We start from the raw sequence: 20,789 nt of genomic DNA, 5'->3' as shown, positions 1-20,789 counted from the left end.
TGGTTACTTGCCCCGCCCCCTTTGCAAGTCACAGGCCTTAATTGTTGTTCACAATCTGGTGAGTCGAGAGAGCATCTATTCGGGTATCTTTCGGGTTTTGTTTGCACTTCATCTCGTCAACCACCGCTCTGGTTTCAACCAATCAGCTCCCTCCAGCCGTTCGTGCCTCGTCCAGGTTTACTTCATTGTCTGCTTGCACTTAGCTTTTATTTTTGTTGCGATTTCATTCCCCGAGCGGCGAGTCAATTTGTCCTGGTTTCTTTAAAATGAATGAATTCGTCAAAAATCTGTGGAGAAAATGTAGTTAAAAACTTTTCACTGGCACATACAGTACAAGACTGACTTCCACCTCGTGCTTGTTCACTTGGATGCTGAGTTGAAGTGGTTTTATTCACATGCTGCTGGGCTTTAGTTGATTGTTTCGGGGAGGACAGCATGAGATTAAATTCTTCCCACAGCTCGGATCTGATTAAATCAGAAGAATTAGACTGTGTTCCATTGTTGCCGTTTAAAAAAAAACACACACGGGAAAAATCCTCAGAGTTTGAAGGAGTGCATCAGGAGACACGGAGAGCACAAACGTCATTAGCCGCCGCGCCAAACGCCAACAAAGCGTGTGGCCTTTGCGTCTTTTTGCCGCCATGCTCGCGGCCTTCAGATTATAATGTACCCTGCCGTCGCTTCAATAGCATTGACAATTGAATAGAGGAAACGCTTTCCCCGGTGAGCACAATGGATCACCTGATTGATGGGCGCTCCCGGGAGGAGGGACCCCGAACAAAACAAGAGCCTGCGCTTCAATTCCCTCGCCGCCGATGAGTTTCGTCGGGCGTCAGGACGGACAAGAAAAGGAGCGCGCGTTCATTGTGGCTTGAAACGAGATGACAGAATGAGGCTAAGGCGGTCGGTCAGACACTCCCGCCAACGCCACACTAAAGGACCTGATGAAAAAAAAGCACTTTAATTAGGCGCTACAGCCAATCACATCCACCATGACAATTACTGCATACAACAGCCAGGTGGGCTTTATTTACGCAAATGCAGAGGGGATGTTGCTCGTAAACTGTCATAACTATCGATTGGAAAACTCCCAAAACAGTCAAATGTTGTGAGTGTCGCTCAAGAACGAGATATTGTCATGGCTGTTCACCGTCAGATCAGTAAACCTGAAAATCAAGATGGCCGTCCATCTAACTGTCCACCTGCAGCAAAGTCAAATAAAAACAGAACATCAACAGATCATCATCATTCTCATGATTAAGTTGTGAAAAAAACAACAACAGCATGACTACGACTCAGCGCGCACGTTAGCATGATAGCACTTTCCCTCCATTTTGTGTGAATTCCCAAAAGACTTGATACAGAATTTATGCCAAAGTGTATCTTTGTTCATGCAGGTACATTCTTGTCTAGAGGCCGTCAGCCGGCACACACCTTCCACTTCAGACAAAACCTCCGACAATAACAACAACAAAGCCAGCAGATCGCATTTCACTTTCGACAGAAAAGCCGCAACCTGCTCGCACGCCTCGACTTAGCATTCTATGAAGAAAACATGTTACACTTCGAGAAGAATCTTAGTACTTACAATTCGACAGAAATATTTTCTCAGTCAAGTCACAAGTGCTTTGACTGAGCACAGAGAGAGGCTAAATGCTAAGCTAAGCCTAGCCAAGTCTGGCAGAATATTCAGCAGGTTATAAATAAAGATCAACAAGTTGCCGGGAAAAGCAATCAGCGAAGACGTTAAAGGTCGCCGACAAACAAAATGGCATCGTCCTCAAGGAGGCATAAATAAACATCACTCTCTTGCGCTGCTTTAAATTATGCTAATACCTTCCTAGTTTTGATTGCTGAAGTAAAGCAGGGAAGAGACCCCAAAAAAAAAAGTCATAAAAAGACGCAAGTGCGGTACTCGACAACGAGTGGCGTGCTCAAAAAGGAGCAAAAGGCATCTCTGGCGGCTGATTAAAAAGATGCTGAGGAGTTTTGGCCACATAAAGTCACCGTTAATATCACAGCGGATTAAACATTGTGGTTACTCATGGAGTCCTTTTAGTGGCACCTAAGAGCCGCTTCAATGTTTTTCAATCCACTACGGTACATTTGTTTGGGTGTGTGTTGGGGTCCTGTCATTTGATTGGAATAATACAGCTGGCTGCAGTGAGTCAGCGCTGTTATTAGTTTCAGCACGTCATTTATTACTTTCAAGCTGACGTCACTGAGAGTTCAGTCAGTCACACTACCAAGGAAAGTAATGCAAGTTTCTTTGCAGTGAAATGTCAATCCAGAGCATAACATAACTAAGAGGAAATATTAGTTCTATATCAATATATTAAAAAGACGGTAACTTGAGAATAAAACTTAATTTGTGTTGAAACATTCAGCCGTGCCTATGATAAGCTCATAAAAACGACACACGCCAAAATAAAACATGAAAAAGGGCACACAGAAAAATATCATACATCCATCGACGTATATTGAATTAATAATGAAAATTTCCCATATTTTCTATCATCTGAATCCCATTCAAATTGGGGCGTGAAGCACGCCGACCACCGTCGCTATCGTCGCTCCCATCAATGCAAACATTCGGATTTGTCTGTGTGACTGTTAATCATGGAGTAATCCTTTTTTTATTTTACACAAATTAAACCGCAAATCAATATGCAATCAGAGACGTGGCAGCGTGTAATTAAAACGCAAACTGTGGACTGTTTGGGGAAATCCCCTCAAAGGCACCAACTGGAAATACGACACATCGGAAATTATTTCCACACAAGTAGTGTAGATATTTTTTTAGCAGTCATTATATCGTCATATTATATATGTATCATATAATGTGTGTGTATAAGTGTACACACACACAGCCGTTTGTTTAGGTTTCATTTACGAGATAATTTGTCAAATCATGGCCGATCCATTCCAATTAAACATCAGTAGGGGGGCAAAAGCGGCCAGGCGACGCTCTGCGACTAATCGATGCGCGTCACACTTGACACAAAAGAGAGCAAACAAAGCCCGGAACCCAGAACAGAAAGCTAATTGGAAGTGACGACGGGAAGCTAAAGGTCACGCGGGAGCAAAGTTGGCCTGTTGCTAACTTTTAACTTCTTGGCTTGAAAGAACGAAAGCGTTCATTGATGGACCAAAAAACAGCCCGGCAGGTGGATTCCTTCATTTGTGCCGTCAAAGCTTATTGATCAAACGTCGACTCGCATTTCAGCGTGACATGCAACCCGACTGGAATCAAACTCTTTTGTAATCATATTTATCGCATCCATTACTGTTACAATTGTTGATTAAGAAACAAATAATTCTTGAGGAATAAATGCAAACATACTTTAATTGAAAGTAAAATACAACAGAACTCCACCTAGCCACCAACATTGTATGTAAACACTTGTAAAATGGAATTCAGTGATTCTCAATTACTGGCAATGGCTGAAGTACAGAAGCGGTTGCCGTGGCAACATCTTGCTAAGACTATTCCTGCCAAGACAGGTTCATTATTTTTAAAAGTTATCCCCAATCAAACAATCGCTGCTTCTAAGCACAAAAGTTGAATCACGAAGAACAAGCTAGCGAAGCCGCCTCGACGCTAATGATTTGTTCACGCGAGTACACTTGACAATGATTAGCGAGTGTTGCCAACTTTGGCACCCAATCACTGTTTATCTAAGCGAGCCGACGCAGCCGATAAAAGTCGCGCGGGGGCGAATGGAAGAAATTCTAATCAATACCATTCACGAGAGAAGCGTAAAGAAAACTCATTAGCTCTTAGCGCCGCGCTACGCCTCTCCGGTTCAACTTCTTGTATAAAAAAAAAAACCCCTAAACAATCATGAGATCATTTTGTAGTTTGTCTTTCATTAATAACAAATCGATTGGTTTTAATATAGTTGGGCCGACACTTGATGCTTTTTTTATAGAAGAAAATTCTGGAGAGTGAAGCAGAATGGCGGCGCATGCTAAAAGCCAAGCTAGGTCGTCACTGTCAAAGGACTCTGAGGAGCAAACGGATGGCCCCGTTCCACTTCGCTTGGGTTGTCATCAAAGTGCCGATGGCAACATGCAATTACAGCACAGAATCGATAGAAGCCGCGACACCCTCCCTTATTAATTGCATACTGGCTTTAATGGGCACACGCTGGTACTCCTTATATTGATTTTTTTTTTTTAAGAGCTGTGTCCACACGTGGAATATCATCACTGAACAGATTTTTGAATTTATTGGCGGATATTCTCACTGTCCAATTAAATCGTTTATCTCATTCTCAATAAATAGATTACTATGTAAGTAGGAATAAATGTAATTAAAATCCAGGAAATGAGCATTTGATTTGATAGAAACCCCCAAAACTAACGACTTGCTCCTACGAAGAAGCTAAGAAAAACTCTCAAAGCAGTTTTCTCATGGGAGCGGCTTTCGATTGGCTCAAAGTATCCGCAGGCACGTTTTCACGTGGTCTCACATTTTCTGATACTGTGCGGTAATGTCCATTTTTTTGGGATGGATGTTCTTAAGTGTCGACTCGACTGTGTTTGCATTGCCGGAGCGATTTACATCATGTCGTGAGATGTGAGCTTGCATGCTGGGAAAGGGAGGTTGCATCAAGAGAGCCCCGCAGACATTTTATAGACGATTGGAAGTTGTCGTGTACGCCTCAACAACGTTTCAAAGGTGTAGGTTGAAGGCTTATCTACTGCACGGTGGACATCTCGCCTGCCGGGTGGTCCGCTACATGGATTGGGAAGCGCCCTTTGATGCCTGCGCCAATTCGGCAAATAGCGTGACATCATAGCGTGGGCGATTCAAGCGCCGTTAAATTCGCCGAGGCCACGCAATAAACAACAATGGAGGACATTTTTCTTCTTGACATTTATGACAAGAAAAAGACAAGCTTTTGGTTTTTGTCATATTTCCCGTTCGGGAAGTGATCACTCTTTTTCCCTCATCTGTAAATAGACAGCAGCCATGTTGTGGCATTACCTAGTGCAATGTTTTCCAACATTGGAGCCAAGGCGCATATTTTGCAGGAGAAACATCTTTATATCGAAAAGTTAGACGAGCTGTTCTTGTGGCTTGTAAAAAGTCTTGTCATAAAAAAAATGGCCATTTGGTTCTACAACACGCACACACCGAATTGACTATTGAAATCATTTAATGCTTAAAACAAATACAAGTTACTTCACTGGGTCATCACAATTTTGAACAATTGGGTTTTTTTTTTTCCATCTTTGTAACACCCTCAGAAATATACATTCACGTAGCTGCAGACAAACAATTTCTCTTTTTTTTTTTCCCACTGCCATCGATATCCCGGAACGTAACATGGACATTAAAAGCGAACGTGTCAACTGGCGCCCCCTAGTAGTGGTAAACTGAGAAACACGAGCATTGGGGGAGGGGGGGAAGGGGGGGGGGGGGGGGCGCTTGACGTTGAGTCTCTGGTGCTGCAGTTCCATTTAGATAACACCCTAACACACACACGCTCACACACACAGTGGACCTACACTCTCAATCTTATGTACACTATTTACAGCGTGATGAGTACAAAAAAAGCAGGATGGAATGAAGCTACAGTCATTATTATTACAAAATGGAAAAAAATAAAAAAAAGATGTCAACCAGCATCTATGGCGGGACGTTGACTTTGTGCTTGGACAGCGTGCAAGTTTGTAATCTCTTTGATGGGGTTGTTGTGCTTACACATGGGGCTAAGACTGACTTTTTTTTTTTTTTAGACTTAGGGGGAGAAAAAAACAAAACAAAATAACACGTTTCATGATGTGAATTGCTTTGCTGTGATAGGGATGCACCGGGATGTTAACATGGAAAACTCAAAAACTCCAATTTTTCTTACGTGAAAAAGGCAAAAATGGACGTCAAAGGTGGAAAAAAATAAAAACTTGTTGGGTATTTAAATGGGATCCATATAAAAAAAAAAATTACAAAAGAGAAACGTCTCGACACCCTTTACTTTGTTATATTTAAAAAAAAAACGTTGACATGCTTATCTGAAATAAAATTGTAAAACATTCACCACCTAAATGCTTTCCCTTGCTCCTATTTATTTATGATATTTATATATTTATATCGATGTGGTTAAAACACGTTAGCGTTGCTTGTGTGCCCATCAACTTTTGACTGCAAATGAAAACACACAAACACACACTCATACACCAACATGCACGCAGTGGAGGAAATAACCACTTGATCCCCTGCTGAATTTTTAACAAGGATCATTAAAAGTCTTAAATTTGATGGATTTTATGGACACCCTAAAATAAAAGTGATTACAATGCGGAATTCAGCCAGATCATCTGGTGCCCGTCAACCAATTGGCCACTTCTGATCTTAACTGCTCATGTGGAGGAAGACTGCTGTTCTGGGAATTTCAAAACGTCTCAAAATCCAGCACTAGAAATACGGCCACAGTTTGGCTTTAGCCACAGGCGCTAATCGATAGATTAGAAACCAAAGTGCGGCAGACTTTTTACTGTCTGGACCTGGTCTTGACCGTAAAGTCTTGGGCCTGAACCTCTCGCCCGAGACCAGCTGGCCTACGCTCCAGCACACTCTGGCCTCAAATGAGGACAAGCGCTATTAAAAACTGGATGGACAGATGGATCCTGTCGATTACCATAATCAATTCCAGAAGTTGGACATTTTTCCAAGTGAGCAAACTTACAATTAATACCAGCAGGGAATCAAATTCTCATTTGTCCCACTGTAACATAAGGCCTAATACAATTTCTGTATTTTTCCACTCATTAACAGTGATTTCTTTTTAAATATATATGAAAAAAACAAACAAACAAACAAGCATTCATTCTCATCAAAATAAAGAAACACGAAAGCTGTAGGCGACCTGTCCCGCTCCAAGACGGCCGCCGTTCATGTTCGAATTCCCTTTGAACAGGTTGGAGGTTCTGCTGCAGTCCTTTGTACCATAAACAGACGCTTAGCGCTTGAGTGTCATTGATGACATTTGCCACCCCCTTGAGCGCTCTAGTAAATGTCACGACACGGTTGACAAGGGGGCGGATTAAAAGGGAGGGGTACGGTCCGTCTCCAAAAACGCCCCCCCCAAACAAAAAAATAGCTGCTGTCTTTTTGATCGCAATATTACAAACCAAGTGAGACACGTAAAAGAACACAATTTTTAAAAGCCACGATGAATCCAGTGTCAGACTTTCCCCCCCCCCCCCCATAAATGTGCTCGAAAAAAAACCCCTCCACCGGCGAGTGGTCTACACGATAAGACATTTACAACAAAGAGATCAAAGACACCAATGAGCTCTCGCCTCCAGACTAAAACGGCGGTAAATGATCTTCGACTGGCGATGATTGGTGTCCGGCGAGACGAGCGGGCTTCGACCGACGTGGGTTGGTAATAGACATACCGAAAAAAAAAAGAAATTAAAGGCCCAATGTATCCAGTGTCAAACATTTTGCCGGCGAAATCTCCCCCAGCGAGTGGTCTACACCTTAAGACATTTACAACATGATGATCCATTAAGTCTGTGTAGATTCTGCGTCTTCCAGGTAATTGGCAACAGTCGAATGGCGGCAAGTGGACTCTTCTTGTTGGTGAAAGAACTTTCACATATCATCCAAAACATTTCTTCAGTTCCACAATAACATTTATCTATACTATCGTGAACCTTGGGGCGCCCAAAGCTAAAACTGAAGAACTGAAGAATCATTTTTGATGAAAGTAGAAAGTCTTCACCGACCAAAAAGTAGCCAGTTGCCTCGATTCAATTTAAGCGAGCTTGGGTTGTGCCACCGTCCGAGTTCCCCGCACATTTTTTTCCAGGGAAAAACCTTTCCACCTGCAAGCGGTCTACACGTTAAGACATTTACAATAAGATAATCCAAGAGATCAAAGACACTAAAGAACCAGCAGCTCTCGGCACCGGGTCAAAGTTTGTGATCCGATGGGGCTCCAGACAAAAATGGCGGTAAATAGAAGTGATTTTGAGGGTCCGGCAAAGGGGGGCGGGGTTAGTGAGGAAGGGACGGAGGGCTCCGAGGGTGGGGGGGTGCAGTTTGACCATTGTGGGTTGGTGATGGAGGTGAAGGGGTTGGGGATGTGCCACCGCAGGGCTGGTAGGCTTCCTGGCGGGGGCGGCGCCCGCTACACGTACCACTCCTTCTTGGAGATGACAGAGCCGTCGGTTTGGGAGATCATGTCGTCGGCAATCTCGGGTTCGGCGTCGTACTGGAAGGCCAGAGTCCGCTCGTCGTAGTCGCGGCTCTCGCCCTCGTCCACCGTGAAGTAGGGCCTCTTCAGGTCCTCGGCTTCCGGGTCAAAATCGCGCTCGCCCCCCATCTGCGTGGGTTTCTTCTCATCGTCCGAGTCGTCCGGGTACTGCAGGTTCTTGGGCATGGGGGGGTGCACCGGGAGACCCCCGCCGCCACCCGCCTTGCTGTAGCCGTTGCCGAACACGTGCTTCTTGGTGCTGTAGTCGCCCTTGAAGGTGCGCTGGCGGCGGCGGAGGAATACGAAGAGCAGTATGGCGGCGACCCCCAACAGGGCCACGCCCCCTACCGCCAGCCCGATGGCCACGCCTGCACTGTGCTGCTCCGGAGGGATCTCATTGCGCCCGGATGGGTTGTTAGGGAATTCTGGGTAGGAAAAGACAGATGGAAGGGAGTGTGTCAGTGCTCTGGTGGGAGGAGGTGTGGTTGTGCAGATGGAAGGATGGGAAAGACAAGGATGGGAAAGCAAAGGGGGGAAAAGGAGGACACCCCAAGCCCGTGGCGGACCCCCGAACCACCCGACCCAAAGGAGGCGGCATGCAAATTCAGACTGGACAAACAAAAGTAGAGAGCCCCAAGCATAACCAAAAAATTGTGGCCACGATACAGTCATCTTTTATCGTAGACCAGGGGGTCACCAATTCTGGACCTCAGGGTCCGAAGTCCTGGTCTTCAGATCGCAAATTTACATTGTGAGGGCTGACTGTTTCTATATTGTGGCCACAATTGAATCCCCTACCCCGTGCTTCATACAAAAGTGCATCGTGAGTTGAAAAGGAAAAAAAAAATTGCATGCATGAACTTGGAATTGTCTGGAATTCCACGTGGTGTCATCAGACAAGCGACAAACATTCAATCAAAGCTCATCATCAGCTTGGAGGCAATGAAAGCAAACAGCCAGAGAGCAAACAAAGCAGCCGAGCCGTCACACAAACCGAGACGACCTCCTAAAACCACGCCGAGCTGCTTTCTGTCAAATTTGCGTGGCACAAAAAAAACCTTTCAAGTCGTGGCCTGCACAAGGATGACGTCATCCACTTCCTCAGGCCTGGAGAATACCACACCCGACCGACGACAATTACTTCAGCCGAGAATGAATTACCTGCATTCCTCCACAATTTACGACACCATAATTTCATCCACTGATCAATCAGAAAACATATTTTGATGAGCGAAATGCATGAACAAACACATTTGCCGGGCTGTAAATTCTCAATTTTACCAGCCTTTGGTCATTATTCAAAAGCAATTAAAATAAAGACATGCTTCTGACAAGACATTATTTTCACTGTCCCAAAGTGTCTGCCCATCCAGGCACTCAATTTTGTCACCAAAACGTTCTCGGCTATAAATCTTCCACCTAATCGGGTCTGATGTAAACGCGCTATGATGAATGCACTTCTACAGGGGATGGCGCAGTTGAAGCAATAAGAAAAAGAAAAAAGATACAAGAAAAAAAAAAAAAGGCTGCAGTATTTCATGTTATTCATTGCCCGTATAAATCTATCACGCCCCTGGATTGAATTATCGCCTCTCACCGCGCATCTTGGCACCTATTAATCTCAATGGTAGCTTTTAGTGTTTCCAAGTCAAGGTTAAGGCGCTATCGGAATATTTTCTCGGCGCGTCGCGAACAGAGGCTGCCTTGTGTTGCTGGGAACAGGATCAGGGCTGTTTTATCAGTCTGTTGGCAGGTGTTGCCGCTAGCGACGACGCGTCGGTGGGACGTCGGCTCCCTCCCGCGCGCTGTCACAGACGATTCCGCACAGGCGATGTCACTTTCAATGTGCCATATTAATAGCGTTTCAATAACCACAAATTAAGACAAGGTGAGTATGCTGAGATTCTGGGCGGAAGGCCGACACCAGTCGAGCAGGGATGGACTTTTTTTAATTTTTCACAGAGGGCCACATATTTTTTTATGTATTTTGACAACTGTCAATTTCCCAACTTGTGTCAATGAACACAAAGGATTGGAAAAGATAACATCAAGGCCATTAAATGACACGAGTAAGACGGCAATAGTAATTCAATTAATGTGCTCCTACAGGCAGACAAAAGAACAATGACCGAATGTGTGAACGTCTCGAGACAGTTTTGATCCACCGCTTTGTTTTAATGCAGACGTAAAAAAAACAAACGCTGCACGTCATGGTTGTATTTGTTCTCGCTGTCTTGTAATTTCCCTCTTCTCCTTTTCATCCTCACTTTGTCACGTTACCACGCCCCGTGTTTCACTTCGAAAGAACTCCCACTCGCCCCCTCACCCTGGTAGGAATGGGAACGTCTCATTGAAGCGTGTGCAGACACGCAAGTGGAAAAACGAGCGGCTGCAGGTTGCTTTTAATAAACTCGTTTTCTTCACAGCAGCGTTTGCTTGTCGCATTCCTGCTGGCGTCATGTTTATTTAACGTACGAAAATGCGGCGTGGTGCCTTTACGCTGGAGGGGATAGACCAAAGTCTTTGGACACGCCTTTGAATCAATGTTACATCTGTCGAGGGTTGGACTCCACCCCTTGAATGTTGATTCCTTATCGACGCAAACAGTTATTTGTGTTTGTGAGCCGTAGGCTCATGGCCACACTTACTTAGGTCTTCAAAAGCCCACAGCCAACCAAGATAAAGCTACGAGACGGGGATGAAGACACGTAGTCGTCCATATAGTTGAATGCCTTTAAAAAATAAAATAAAAAGGCGGACCTTTGTCTGCTTTGATGTACTCGTATTATCTATTAAAGCACTATGCTACTGCTAGCTTGAAATGCTAACCAACGTTATCAACATCTGGGCATTATTGATAAAAAACACATTTGATACCTTTTAAGGTAAAAACAAGACCCAAGCCAACCAAGTAAATCCATGCGGCTATGTAATCATATTCAATTTCACACCATTCAAAAGCTACATCTTTATGTGTTTGTTAGCTTCAAAGCTAACATTGTACGACCAAAGCAGCGACATTACACGCCCCTACTGATCAAACATGAAGTAGTCACACACGAAGAGCACACCCGGCAATTTCCATTGTTCTTTTCTTAATCCCAATGGCACTGAATTCAAAGACTTGGTCTTTCTCTTTTACAAAGATGGCGTCTCCAATATCAACTTTTAAGCCAAGCAGCTAATGGGATTACGGAGACACAGCTCCTCATTACACACATGAATCAGAGGTCACCCTCCGCAGGAACACCTTGTCCCACCCAGCCAAAAGCGGGATAAATATGGGAAAGGCTTTCCCGTAATCCTCGGCCTTCGATTCACGGGTGCGTCGTCGCTCTCGTTATTGGAGCCTAATTAGCCGGGACAAGATGGACGACATGAAAGAGCGCCCGCCGCCCGGTTCCCATAAAGGATCAGGTGATGCCACCCTTTGACACCCGCCTTGGATATTTTGCAGGCCGTTGAAAGCAGAACTATTTTTAAAAGTTCCCAAACTAGAAATATTAGGATCGTTAGTACCAGAGGGCTAAAGATCGCAATATCTAACTGTGAAGCCGTTCTACCGGATTGACCGGTATAAAAAATGATTTCAATCCAACTAAATGTTGACATAGTGATTAAAGTCTATTCACAGAAACGACATAAGGGCCACACATTTTTACTTTGCGTCCCATGGAGGGAAGCCTGTGGAGCCTTGTGCCTTTCACACAAATCTGCTTCACCTGCCACGCTTACTAAAACCCCCAAAGTGGTTTGAAAGAGGCAAATACAAGTCATAACATGGGTGGGGGGGGGAAAAAAAAAAACCCCAACAACTTTCTTTTTAAAAGCCAAAAGCATGTCAAAAATTCCCCCGGCAGAGCCTTAGCGTACGTGTGGGACAAGATAACACTGCGCATCAAAACACTCATGACGTCATCGGTGGAGGATGTTGTGTGGACTCAGGGTGCTTATTTTATTTTTTTTAAATAGCACAGTGGCAGTCTGCCAAAAAAAGAAAAAACATTTTATTTTCATTTGTGCAAAATTTCCAATTTCATTCATTTGTTGATATATATCTTTTCTTTCATTCATTGCTCGCGTTTTTTTTTTTTTTTGGCTACTTGATGCATTTGCGGAGGCGGCCATTTTGCTGAAGGGCTCCATAATGCACGCATCTGTGTCAAGAACTCGTCTGGCCTCCTTGATGCACTTTTTTTTGCCGTTGAGAGGCTGCAGCGCCGAGCAGACGCGATGTAAAGACGAATTCTTGGGTCGGCGGGCATTCCAGCGCTTTTGCTCTTTTTAAGCAGGTGGCCATTTTCTCCCAAACATTCTACTTGTCTTCTTGCTTCTTTTTTCCTTATTTTATCCTTTGATCATTATTATTTTTACATATCTAGAAGCGACGGCGTGTGACCTACATGACGCCGCTGTCGGTGAGGCGTGACTTGGAGATTGAGGACGGAGAACGCTCGGGCAGACGCGTCCCCGTCGCTACTATCCTCGGGAGAGGCCAAACAAGCAGAGCTGGCGGAGAAAAATGTTGATGATAAATGGAACTCGCCTGTCACGTGCGCTCTCCTGGTGACATTTTATTCTTTCACAACAACAAGATGGAGGAGCATGCCCCTAAGCCCCTTCTCCATCTTGTCAAGCCTCTGTCAATACTTTTGCATTATTTAGAAAATATGTGCTAGCGGGACCAAGGAAATCCAGCACGGATTCGTTCGTTGTGGAGAAAAACTGCAAATCTGGACACTAAATTGTCTTCAGTAATTGGAAAGTGTTTTTGATATTCTCCAAAAAGTTAGGCTCATTATATACATTAAAGAAAGGTTTATTGTGTCTTTGATGTTTATGAAAAATTATGTTCGACTCACTGATGGCTCTCTGATGTTGACAAATTTTAACATTAGGCTCATGGAATAATCTAAATTGGACACTAAATTGTCTTCAGTAATTGGAAAGTGTTTTTGATATTCTCCAAAAAGTTAGGCTCATTATATACATTAAAAAAAGGTTTATTGTGTCTTTGATGTTTATGAAAAATTATGTTCGACTCACTGATGGCTCTCTGATGTCGACAAATTTTAACATTAGGCTCATGGAATAATCTAAATTGGACACTAAATTGTCTTCAGTAATTGGAAAGTGTTTTTGATATTCTCCAAAAAGTTAGGCTCATTATATACATTAAAAAAAGGTTTATTGTGTCTTTGATGTTTATGAAAAATTATGTTTGACTCACTGATGGCTCTCTGATGTTGACAAATTTTAACATTAGGCTCATGGAATAATCTAAATTGTCGTTCTTTTCATAAAAATTGAATATTGGATATTTTCAAAAATGTCTGAAGAATACATATAGTCTGATGTTTGGGAAATGACTACACGTTCAGAGATTAAAAATTGATTAGATTAAAAATTGAGATTAAAGAGATTTTTTAAAAAGATTAAGGAGATTAATCCTTATGATTAAAAATTGAGATTAAAAATTGTCTTTGGCGCTAACAAACAAATTGTACAGGACTAAATGGGATTGTCATGATAGGACGCACAAACAAGTCTGAAGGCCACAAAATGGACAGTTTGGATTAAAATGCCACTTTCTAGGCCTTTAATTAGCATTAGCCAAAGCGCTAACTCAACTAAAGCGCGCATGTGACGCTAATGCCTCATTTGGATAATGAGGGGTGATCTTGGCCGAGGCAAGGCCTCCCGCAGCGAGGACGCGTCGCTTCGCCGTCAGCCCGACCGTGTCCGCGAAAGAGCGTTTGGGCCGACAACAAGGTCGAGCCAGACAAGTCAACCTGCCCGGCAGTGTGCGATTATAAATATCTTTTCATTGCTACTTTCATTCTGTACAGCAGAAGGTGCTGGCTGTTTGGCCTCTGAAAACTCTCTTGGAAAATCTTTTTGGAGATGTTCTCCAAAAGTTATTCCCTGGTCAACTTTTCATCTCCATTTTGTATTTTTCTCAACACTGCTTTCTTGCTAACATGGGACTCTTTAAACAGAAGCGCTGGATTATTCACACATTCTCTAAAAAGAGAGGCTTGCTAAGGAAGTAAAGTTTCTTTTGCCCTTCAATCCTTTCCAAATCCACTTTCATCATGTGCCTGAGCCCATCTCATTTCCCAGTTTTTCCTGTTGCCGGATGTTAGCCATGCATTCATCTGCTTTCCTCCTGTTCACGACGGATCTGGTTGAACAAAAAGCTTTAGTGCGCCTTGACTCAGATAAAAAAAAAAAAAAAGAAGCTTCAGATAAAATAAAACATCTCTGCAAGGTAGGTTTGCCCATGGGCTGAACCTTAACTTCTCTGATATCATCTCCTCCTCCTTGATGGCGATAAAACAAAAATATAAAACTTGTTTTCAGCGCAAAGCACATTGCAAGTATGGTTTCCCTCCTTGGGCTGGTTAAAAGTGGAACCACGTTAATGTATAATTGTGTAAAAAAAAACTAACTGTACAATATAAACATCGTTTACCTTATCGAGAACTACATCGAAGTGAATTGATGAGTTTCGTGCGGTAATTTGATGCCACCTTGTGGCCGTTAATTACATTGCAGTACAGTAACATGGAATCCTAATAAGAACAATAAGACCAATAAATTACATAATTGCCTCAGCATTTGATTGCTGTTAGGCTGAGGGCAAGGTTTGACGCGGAACAAGTTTCCCACCTGTGCGATAAAACGTCTCTGTGGGGGGGTGTTTAAACAAAAACAAAATAATATTTAAATGTAAATTTCCACAGGTCGACCCACCGCAAGGGAGAAGAAATTTTCCCACATTTGTCAGTACAGTGAAAACAAAAGACAACAACGACGAGAGTGGGTGATTATGGCATAATTGTGAGGCCTTTGCGAACAGAAAGGCCATTCATCAGCACTTATTGTGCGAGGAAGAAAATGAAGACGGCGGCATCATTTTGCTCGCCGCACAAAAACAGAGCCGGCTTGTTTCCGAAGGTGATTAGTGTAATAAAGAGGCTGATTTCCTTCTCTTACATGACCACAGGCGGCGCGCTGCAAGTTCATTCAACACAATGTTCTATGTTTATAAAAAGTTAGTTTGAAGTCTCCACATTTTCTTTGAAATAGATGAAAATATACGGAACGCTTATTAGGTTAACGACTCGGAACTGTCTTTGGCTTTTACAAAAAAAGATTCACTCAAGATTTAACTGCCTTGGATGTTGACCAAAATGTACATTAGCTTTGATGAATGCTCAATTGTCTTTCATGTTTATATAAACATACTCTAGCGCAAATGAAAACACTTGTCTTTGTTTGGTAATGCTCTTTGATGGTCACAAAAAAATTATATGCATGAGATCAACTATTGAGTGAATCGTCTTATTAATTGACAGTCACGGAAATGTTAAGTTCATTAAAGACTGAATTGCGTCTAAAAATAGTATTTAAAAAAGATTGTCCAAAGTTGGGCATCACTTTTGCTAGCGAGAAGGAAATGGACAAACTGTAAATATCCGACTGCAGGAACTCGGAGTGTCAGTATACTGTATTTTTCTTGAAATGTCCGATTTCCTAGTTATTGGAATAGCCTCAAGATTGACAGCTTTGACAGATTTCAGCCAGTCTGTGACGGTGACCAGAATTGGCAGAAGAAAAAATAATGGGAAAATGGATGGAAGCTAGCCAAAACTATTCCACACTGTTGCAAAGATGATACACACAGTAGAATTTACCAGCCAATTGCGGGTGCGTACAAATTAATTTTGACCTTTCCAATTTGCTGCCTTGATTGTTGCTAATTAGCTGATCAAACGTTCGCAACTTCAACAGCCAGCTGTGCATAGATTAATTTTAGAGCAACTATTTCGTATCCAGGGTCGATTAGCATATCAGTGAATTTTCATTGACAAAAATTTAAGACCTAAGATTTGAGAATTCGCTTGATTAAAAGTGAGTAACATCAATCGCCAGTTGTGGGCGCAATTTAATTTTAGTCCAGCTAGTTAGCTGCTAAGCTAGGCTATATGAGAAGCTAGCATCCCCGTATCTATAATAAGTATGGAAATTGGGCCAAATGTCGCCTCAACCAAAAAAACGTTCCAACGCAAATAACAATTTCACTCTTCTAATTTGCTACCGAGACAAGCTAAGCGACCAGGTTTGTTTAACATCCGATGCCCTTCTCCAACGAGTTGATTAATCGGAGCGGACGACTTGTCGGCTTCCTTTCTGTAGAGTTGCGAGTGAAATGGGAATAAGCTATTTGTTTTGAGAAAACCAGGCCTGTTTTTCTTCGCTTTATCTTAAGGGAGAAGTGATTAAAAGACGAAGGTGCTTCATTAGATTGCAACGAACGACGCGTGTCCTTGGAGGAAGCGCTCCGTGCCCACGTGACTAACCGCGGTTCGACGCCTCCCCCCCCCCCAAAACTAATTGAAACAAGGCGCTCCTTGGCCGCCGCTATCTGCTGAGCGCTGACAAATGGCGGGGCGAAGAGCGAAGAGCTTGATTAAAATTTGCCTCTCTTAAGTGCTCCATCAGCGTTGCTTCCCGGTGCGGCGAAAACAGATTTCCTCGGATACGCAACAGCTTGTCTCGGACGTTTTATCTCGGCGAAAAGTGGAAGCAGGGATGTTTTCCCTGGCAGACTTATATTGCTGTGTCAGTCCACGCTCATGCATAATGCACGTCGCACGCAGCGACCGCGCATTCGGATAACGTCCCAATCTTGATAGACGCCGGACGCCTGATATTTTTTGTCAGCGCCTCGGGTACAGTTCGGAGCCGGCGGGAAAAGGCCAAGGCGTGAACGCTTTATTGACTAAATATGAAATGATTACATTTCTGCCCTTTAAAGCAACATTTGGAAATCAAATGTAAGAGCAGGTAAACAAACTTGTCTGGAAGGCGAGAAACAAGAATTGACCGGAAGCCGACACCATAAAATGAAGTTATTCGACCACAAGAAACAATCTGTTGACATTTTCCAGACTGCAAAATCACATTGCTGTGGACTCATGTTACCTGTTAGCAGGTACGTGATATTAGCTACCAGTTGGTTCAGGAGTTCTCCTTTTAAAGCACTTTTTCTTAGTAGGGCGCTAGCTAGCGTTACATGGATCCACAAATTTAACGGCACCTAATCCCAAAAAAGTGTTATAGGAACAGCAAAGGAAGTCAAGAGGTCCTTTGTAGCTAAGCACTCAGCTAGCTATATATATAGTTAGCAATGCTAATCCCTTTTGTGACACACTGCTAATCTTGGAGTGAGCAGAAATCAAGCTGTTAGCATTTTAGAGACTTCAAAATCAAATCACTCCGGATAATGCTACCTGCTGGCAATGACACACTGTTAGCTGCCGATAAGTCGCTGCTAAGCTTGGCCCAAGAGTCTTGGAATCACAACTTAACATGTCCTCGCTCTTCCTATCCCGACAATATGTCGCTACACATTAGCATTTCATCCAGAGAAAAAAACCTTTCGCATCTGTTTTTATTCAAAACGCTTAAAAATAGCCATTTGGAATTTGAACTTTGAGCTCGTAAACAATCTTGTCTGAGAGACAAATACATTTTAGACACAAGCTCCGTGTATCGTAAACGATCTTAATTGTTTCGCAGACAGGTCATGTCAATATTTAGATGAAGCATTCCAAAAACAAATAATTACTTTGGCATTTAGGTCGTTAGGTTAAACTGGCTTATGAGGCTTTTTGCAAATGTACTCTCTTGAACGTAAAGAGTTCAAGAGTTTAAGTGTGTTTTGCATTTGCCGCTCCAGAGAATAAACAAGGAATTGGCATTGTACATTACAAAAACAAGTCTCGACCTGAATGGGACCAGGAAACAGTTTCATCTCCCCGTCACGTAGCACCTGCGAAGTTGAGGCGCGTGGACAGGTTCCGGCATGCCGCCGCATTCCTCGCCACATCAAACAGCAACCAACCCTGTGTTTGACAGTCATCTGTTGCCCTGAAATTTGACAGGCCGCTATCTTGGAACTCCCAGCGGCTATGTTGGGTTAGATTGTGACCTTTCAGCGCTCATATCCAAAAAGCCTGATTGTAGACCTTTGGGAACTTATCCCAAAACTGGAGCCACCAGTAAGAACAAGTAAAATCTGTCCCGACTAGTTGACTAGCTATATAATCTGCCCCTGGATTGCGCTTTATCTAGTCGCACTAGGCAACTTTAAGTGAGCAACAAAACCAGGCAGAAAAACGAAGTGTGCATTGAAACGGCGTATGCAAACATCCAGCAGCTGAATGTGCTTAAATGAAATATGGTCTCTCTAGAGTCACTCAACACAAAGACACAGACAGCGGCAGTAGAACAAAGCCTGCTCATTGACAATAAATAGAGAAAATGACTTCAGTGGCTTTTCCTCTTTGTCTTTGCATCGCATTGTGTGACGTTCAGGGGCCCTTCGTATGAGCCGATTGCTTCCTCGCTTTCCTGTCTGGTGACTAACGGCCGCCTCTCACACCTGAATTATCACAATGCACCACCCCCCTCTCCTATCAGGAAAGAATAGCAAATAAATAATAAATAAAAGACACTATATGGCAGCTGTTCCCGAGACGGGATGTGAGTCAGCCTAGAGTGTTGGTACACCACCACCCCCGCCTGGAAGGAGTGCAAAAAAAAAAATAATCCATACGTTTAAGTAAGATGTTTCTTCGCCCACCACGATGTTGCTGAATCACCTGTCAATAAAGCCGCTACCAACTTCCCCCATGTTATTCAGGGTTAGCCTTCATTCCCGCACTTTTATGACAATTCCATCTACGTATATTTGGCTTCATCGAAGTGAAGCTAGCTTCTCCAAATTTGTCGCCAACCAATGAAAATCTCAAAACAACAAAAAGCTCGATAGCAGTTTGGCAAACTCTGTCACTTAGCCATTTAGCACTTAGCCGATTTTTGGCAGCTGCTAGTCACTTAAGTCTTTCCAACACTAGCAACTTCCATTTTTTACAAATTCTATCATTTGTCAGCACTACGCAATTGCTTAGCGACCCCACCGGTCGCTACGCACTCACTACCACACTCATTCAGGAGCAAGCTGTTAGCAAAACATAGCATCGGAGACGGCTTGTAGCTTTGTTAGTAGCTTTTTGCTGTTGCCGGTTATGAAGCCATGCCAGAGAGGGCCAAAAGAGCAAGGAAGCGCCGAGAAACGGCCGCCTACCGGTGATGTTGACGTCCACGATGCCGGTGCGCGTGCCGATGCCGTTGGTGGCGTCGCAAACGTACGTGCCGGCCAAGTCGTAGGTGACGGGACCCTTGAAGAACAAGCTGTTGTTCTTGATCTCCACGTTGCTCGGCAGTGAGCCGTTCAAGCTGGAAGGTGGAGGGGAAGAGCGTTATGAGAGGAAAGCAGAAAATACGGCACCGCGCACGGATCGCAACTATCATCCATCTTTCTAAATTACGAGGGAGGCCCCAAAAGGGACATTGCACACTGAAAGCTGAAAATATATAGAAACAAACATCCAATATAGCAAATAAAAAATATACTGGAATAAAATGAATTGTAAAAAAGTCAAAAATGAAAAAAAAAAGGCATTTTAATGACAGAAAACAAAATACAAACAATAGCAAACAATAATATATATTGAAATAAAATGAATTGTAAAAATGTCAGAACACTGAAAATGACAAAAACCAAAAACTTGTTTTAATAAAAAACCTTTCGAGACGTCAGTATACGAGGGGACTTGTGTTTCGGGGCTTACTTTGACAACCGGCTTATTGTCTGCATTTCATCAGGTAAACTAGCTGCCCTGCGGGAGATTAGAAACTGGAAAAAAAAAGGGAGCATTCGCGGGGCAGAAAAAGGGGGGAAGAGTAGCGTGCATGTCGACGCAATATTAGACAGAGTTGCATGTTGACTGTAATCTGTCATACTAAATGACTGAGCAACCAGATCCCAACAGGTATGCTGCAGCCTGAGGGGGGGGGTCGTTAAACAGGTATGTAAGTAGGAGATGGAGTTTGTGTTCGGGGGGCTTACTCCCACCACCCCGGAAGACCGACTGATAAGGTGTCAATGAGGTGGCCTCGGGTGTTTGCCGCCACGCCGATGCTTCCGCTCGCTTGATCAGGTCATGCATCGGATAGCCTCTTTATTCATTTACACGGGAAGGAGGGGCCGCGGCGCCAGTTGCGGCCGTATCGACTTCCAACAAGTCGCCCCCCTTTCCTTCGTTGGCTTCGTTGAACGCGAATGGACGAGAGTGTCTGGCGAGTGCGCTCTGGGAGTCAACTTCCTTGTGTCATGTTTGAAAATTTGAATAACATATAAATAATGGTGAACATGTGTGTTTTATTCTTTTGACATTTTTAGTACTGACCGTTTAACATTTTCAACACATGAGCAAACATATTTTGACACTTTTATTATTGACAGTAGTTACCATGAAGAATTATTATTATTTTAAGACTGAATGCGGTTAACTTTGTTTTTACACTCTTAGGTGGGTGATTGTTTTGACTTTGTTAACATTAACAGCAATTCAACGGACCTGAACTATAATGTCATGCTGATAACATGACTGTCACTGACACCTCTGCTATGTGCTAAATGTGTGTGTGTTTGTGTGCGCG

At 43.3% G+C, this 20,789-nt stretch overlaps 1 protein-coding gene across 12 annotated transcripts in view; it reads right to left on the bottom strand.

Annotated features, from left to right (window-relative positions):
* Positions 1 to 6,207: 6,207 nt before the first annotated feature.
* Positions 6,208 to 20,789, bottom strand: part of nectin1b (nectin cell adhesion molecule 1b) — an 80,222-nt gene continuing 65,640 nt past the window's right edge. For all 12 annotated transcript variants that reach the window (XM_085915719.1, XM_085915718.1, XM_085915721.1 and 9 more), the window contains 2 exons: positions 19,372 to 19,523; positions 6,208 to 8,638 (listed from right to left, as the gene is read on the bottom strand). In XM_085915719.1, coding sequence (XP_085771845.1) covers positions 8,148 to 8,638; positions 19,372 to 19,523 — 643 coding nt within the window. In that variant the 3' untranslated portion in view covers positions 6,208 to 8,147. The remainder of the gene's footprint in view (positions 8,639 to 19,371; positions 19,524 to 20,789) is intronic.

This window comes from Syngnathus leptorhynchus, chromosome 7 (genome assembly GCF_054491065.1).
Source record: "Syngnathus leptorhynchus isolate UIUO chromosome 7, UIUO_Slep, whole genome shotgun sequence".
NCBI lineage: Eukaryota > Metazoa > Chordata > Actinopteri > Syngnathiformes > Syngnathidae > Syngnathus > Syngnathus leptorhynchus.
Note: the sequence above shows the minus strand (reverse complement) of the source record. Positions and strands in the feature narration are given on the sequence as shown.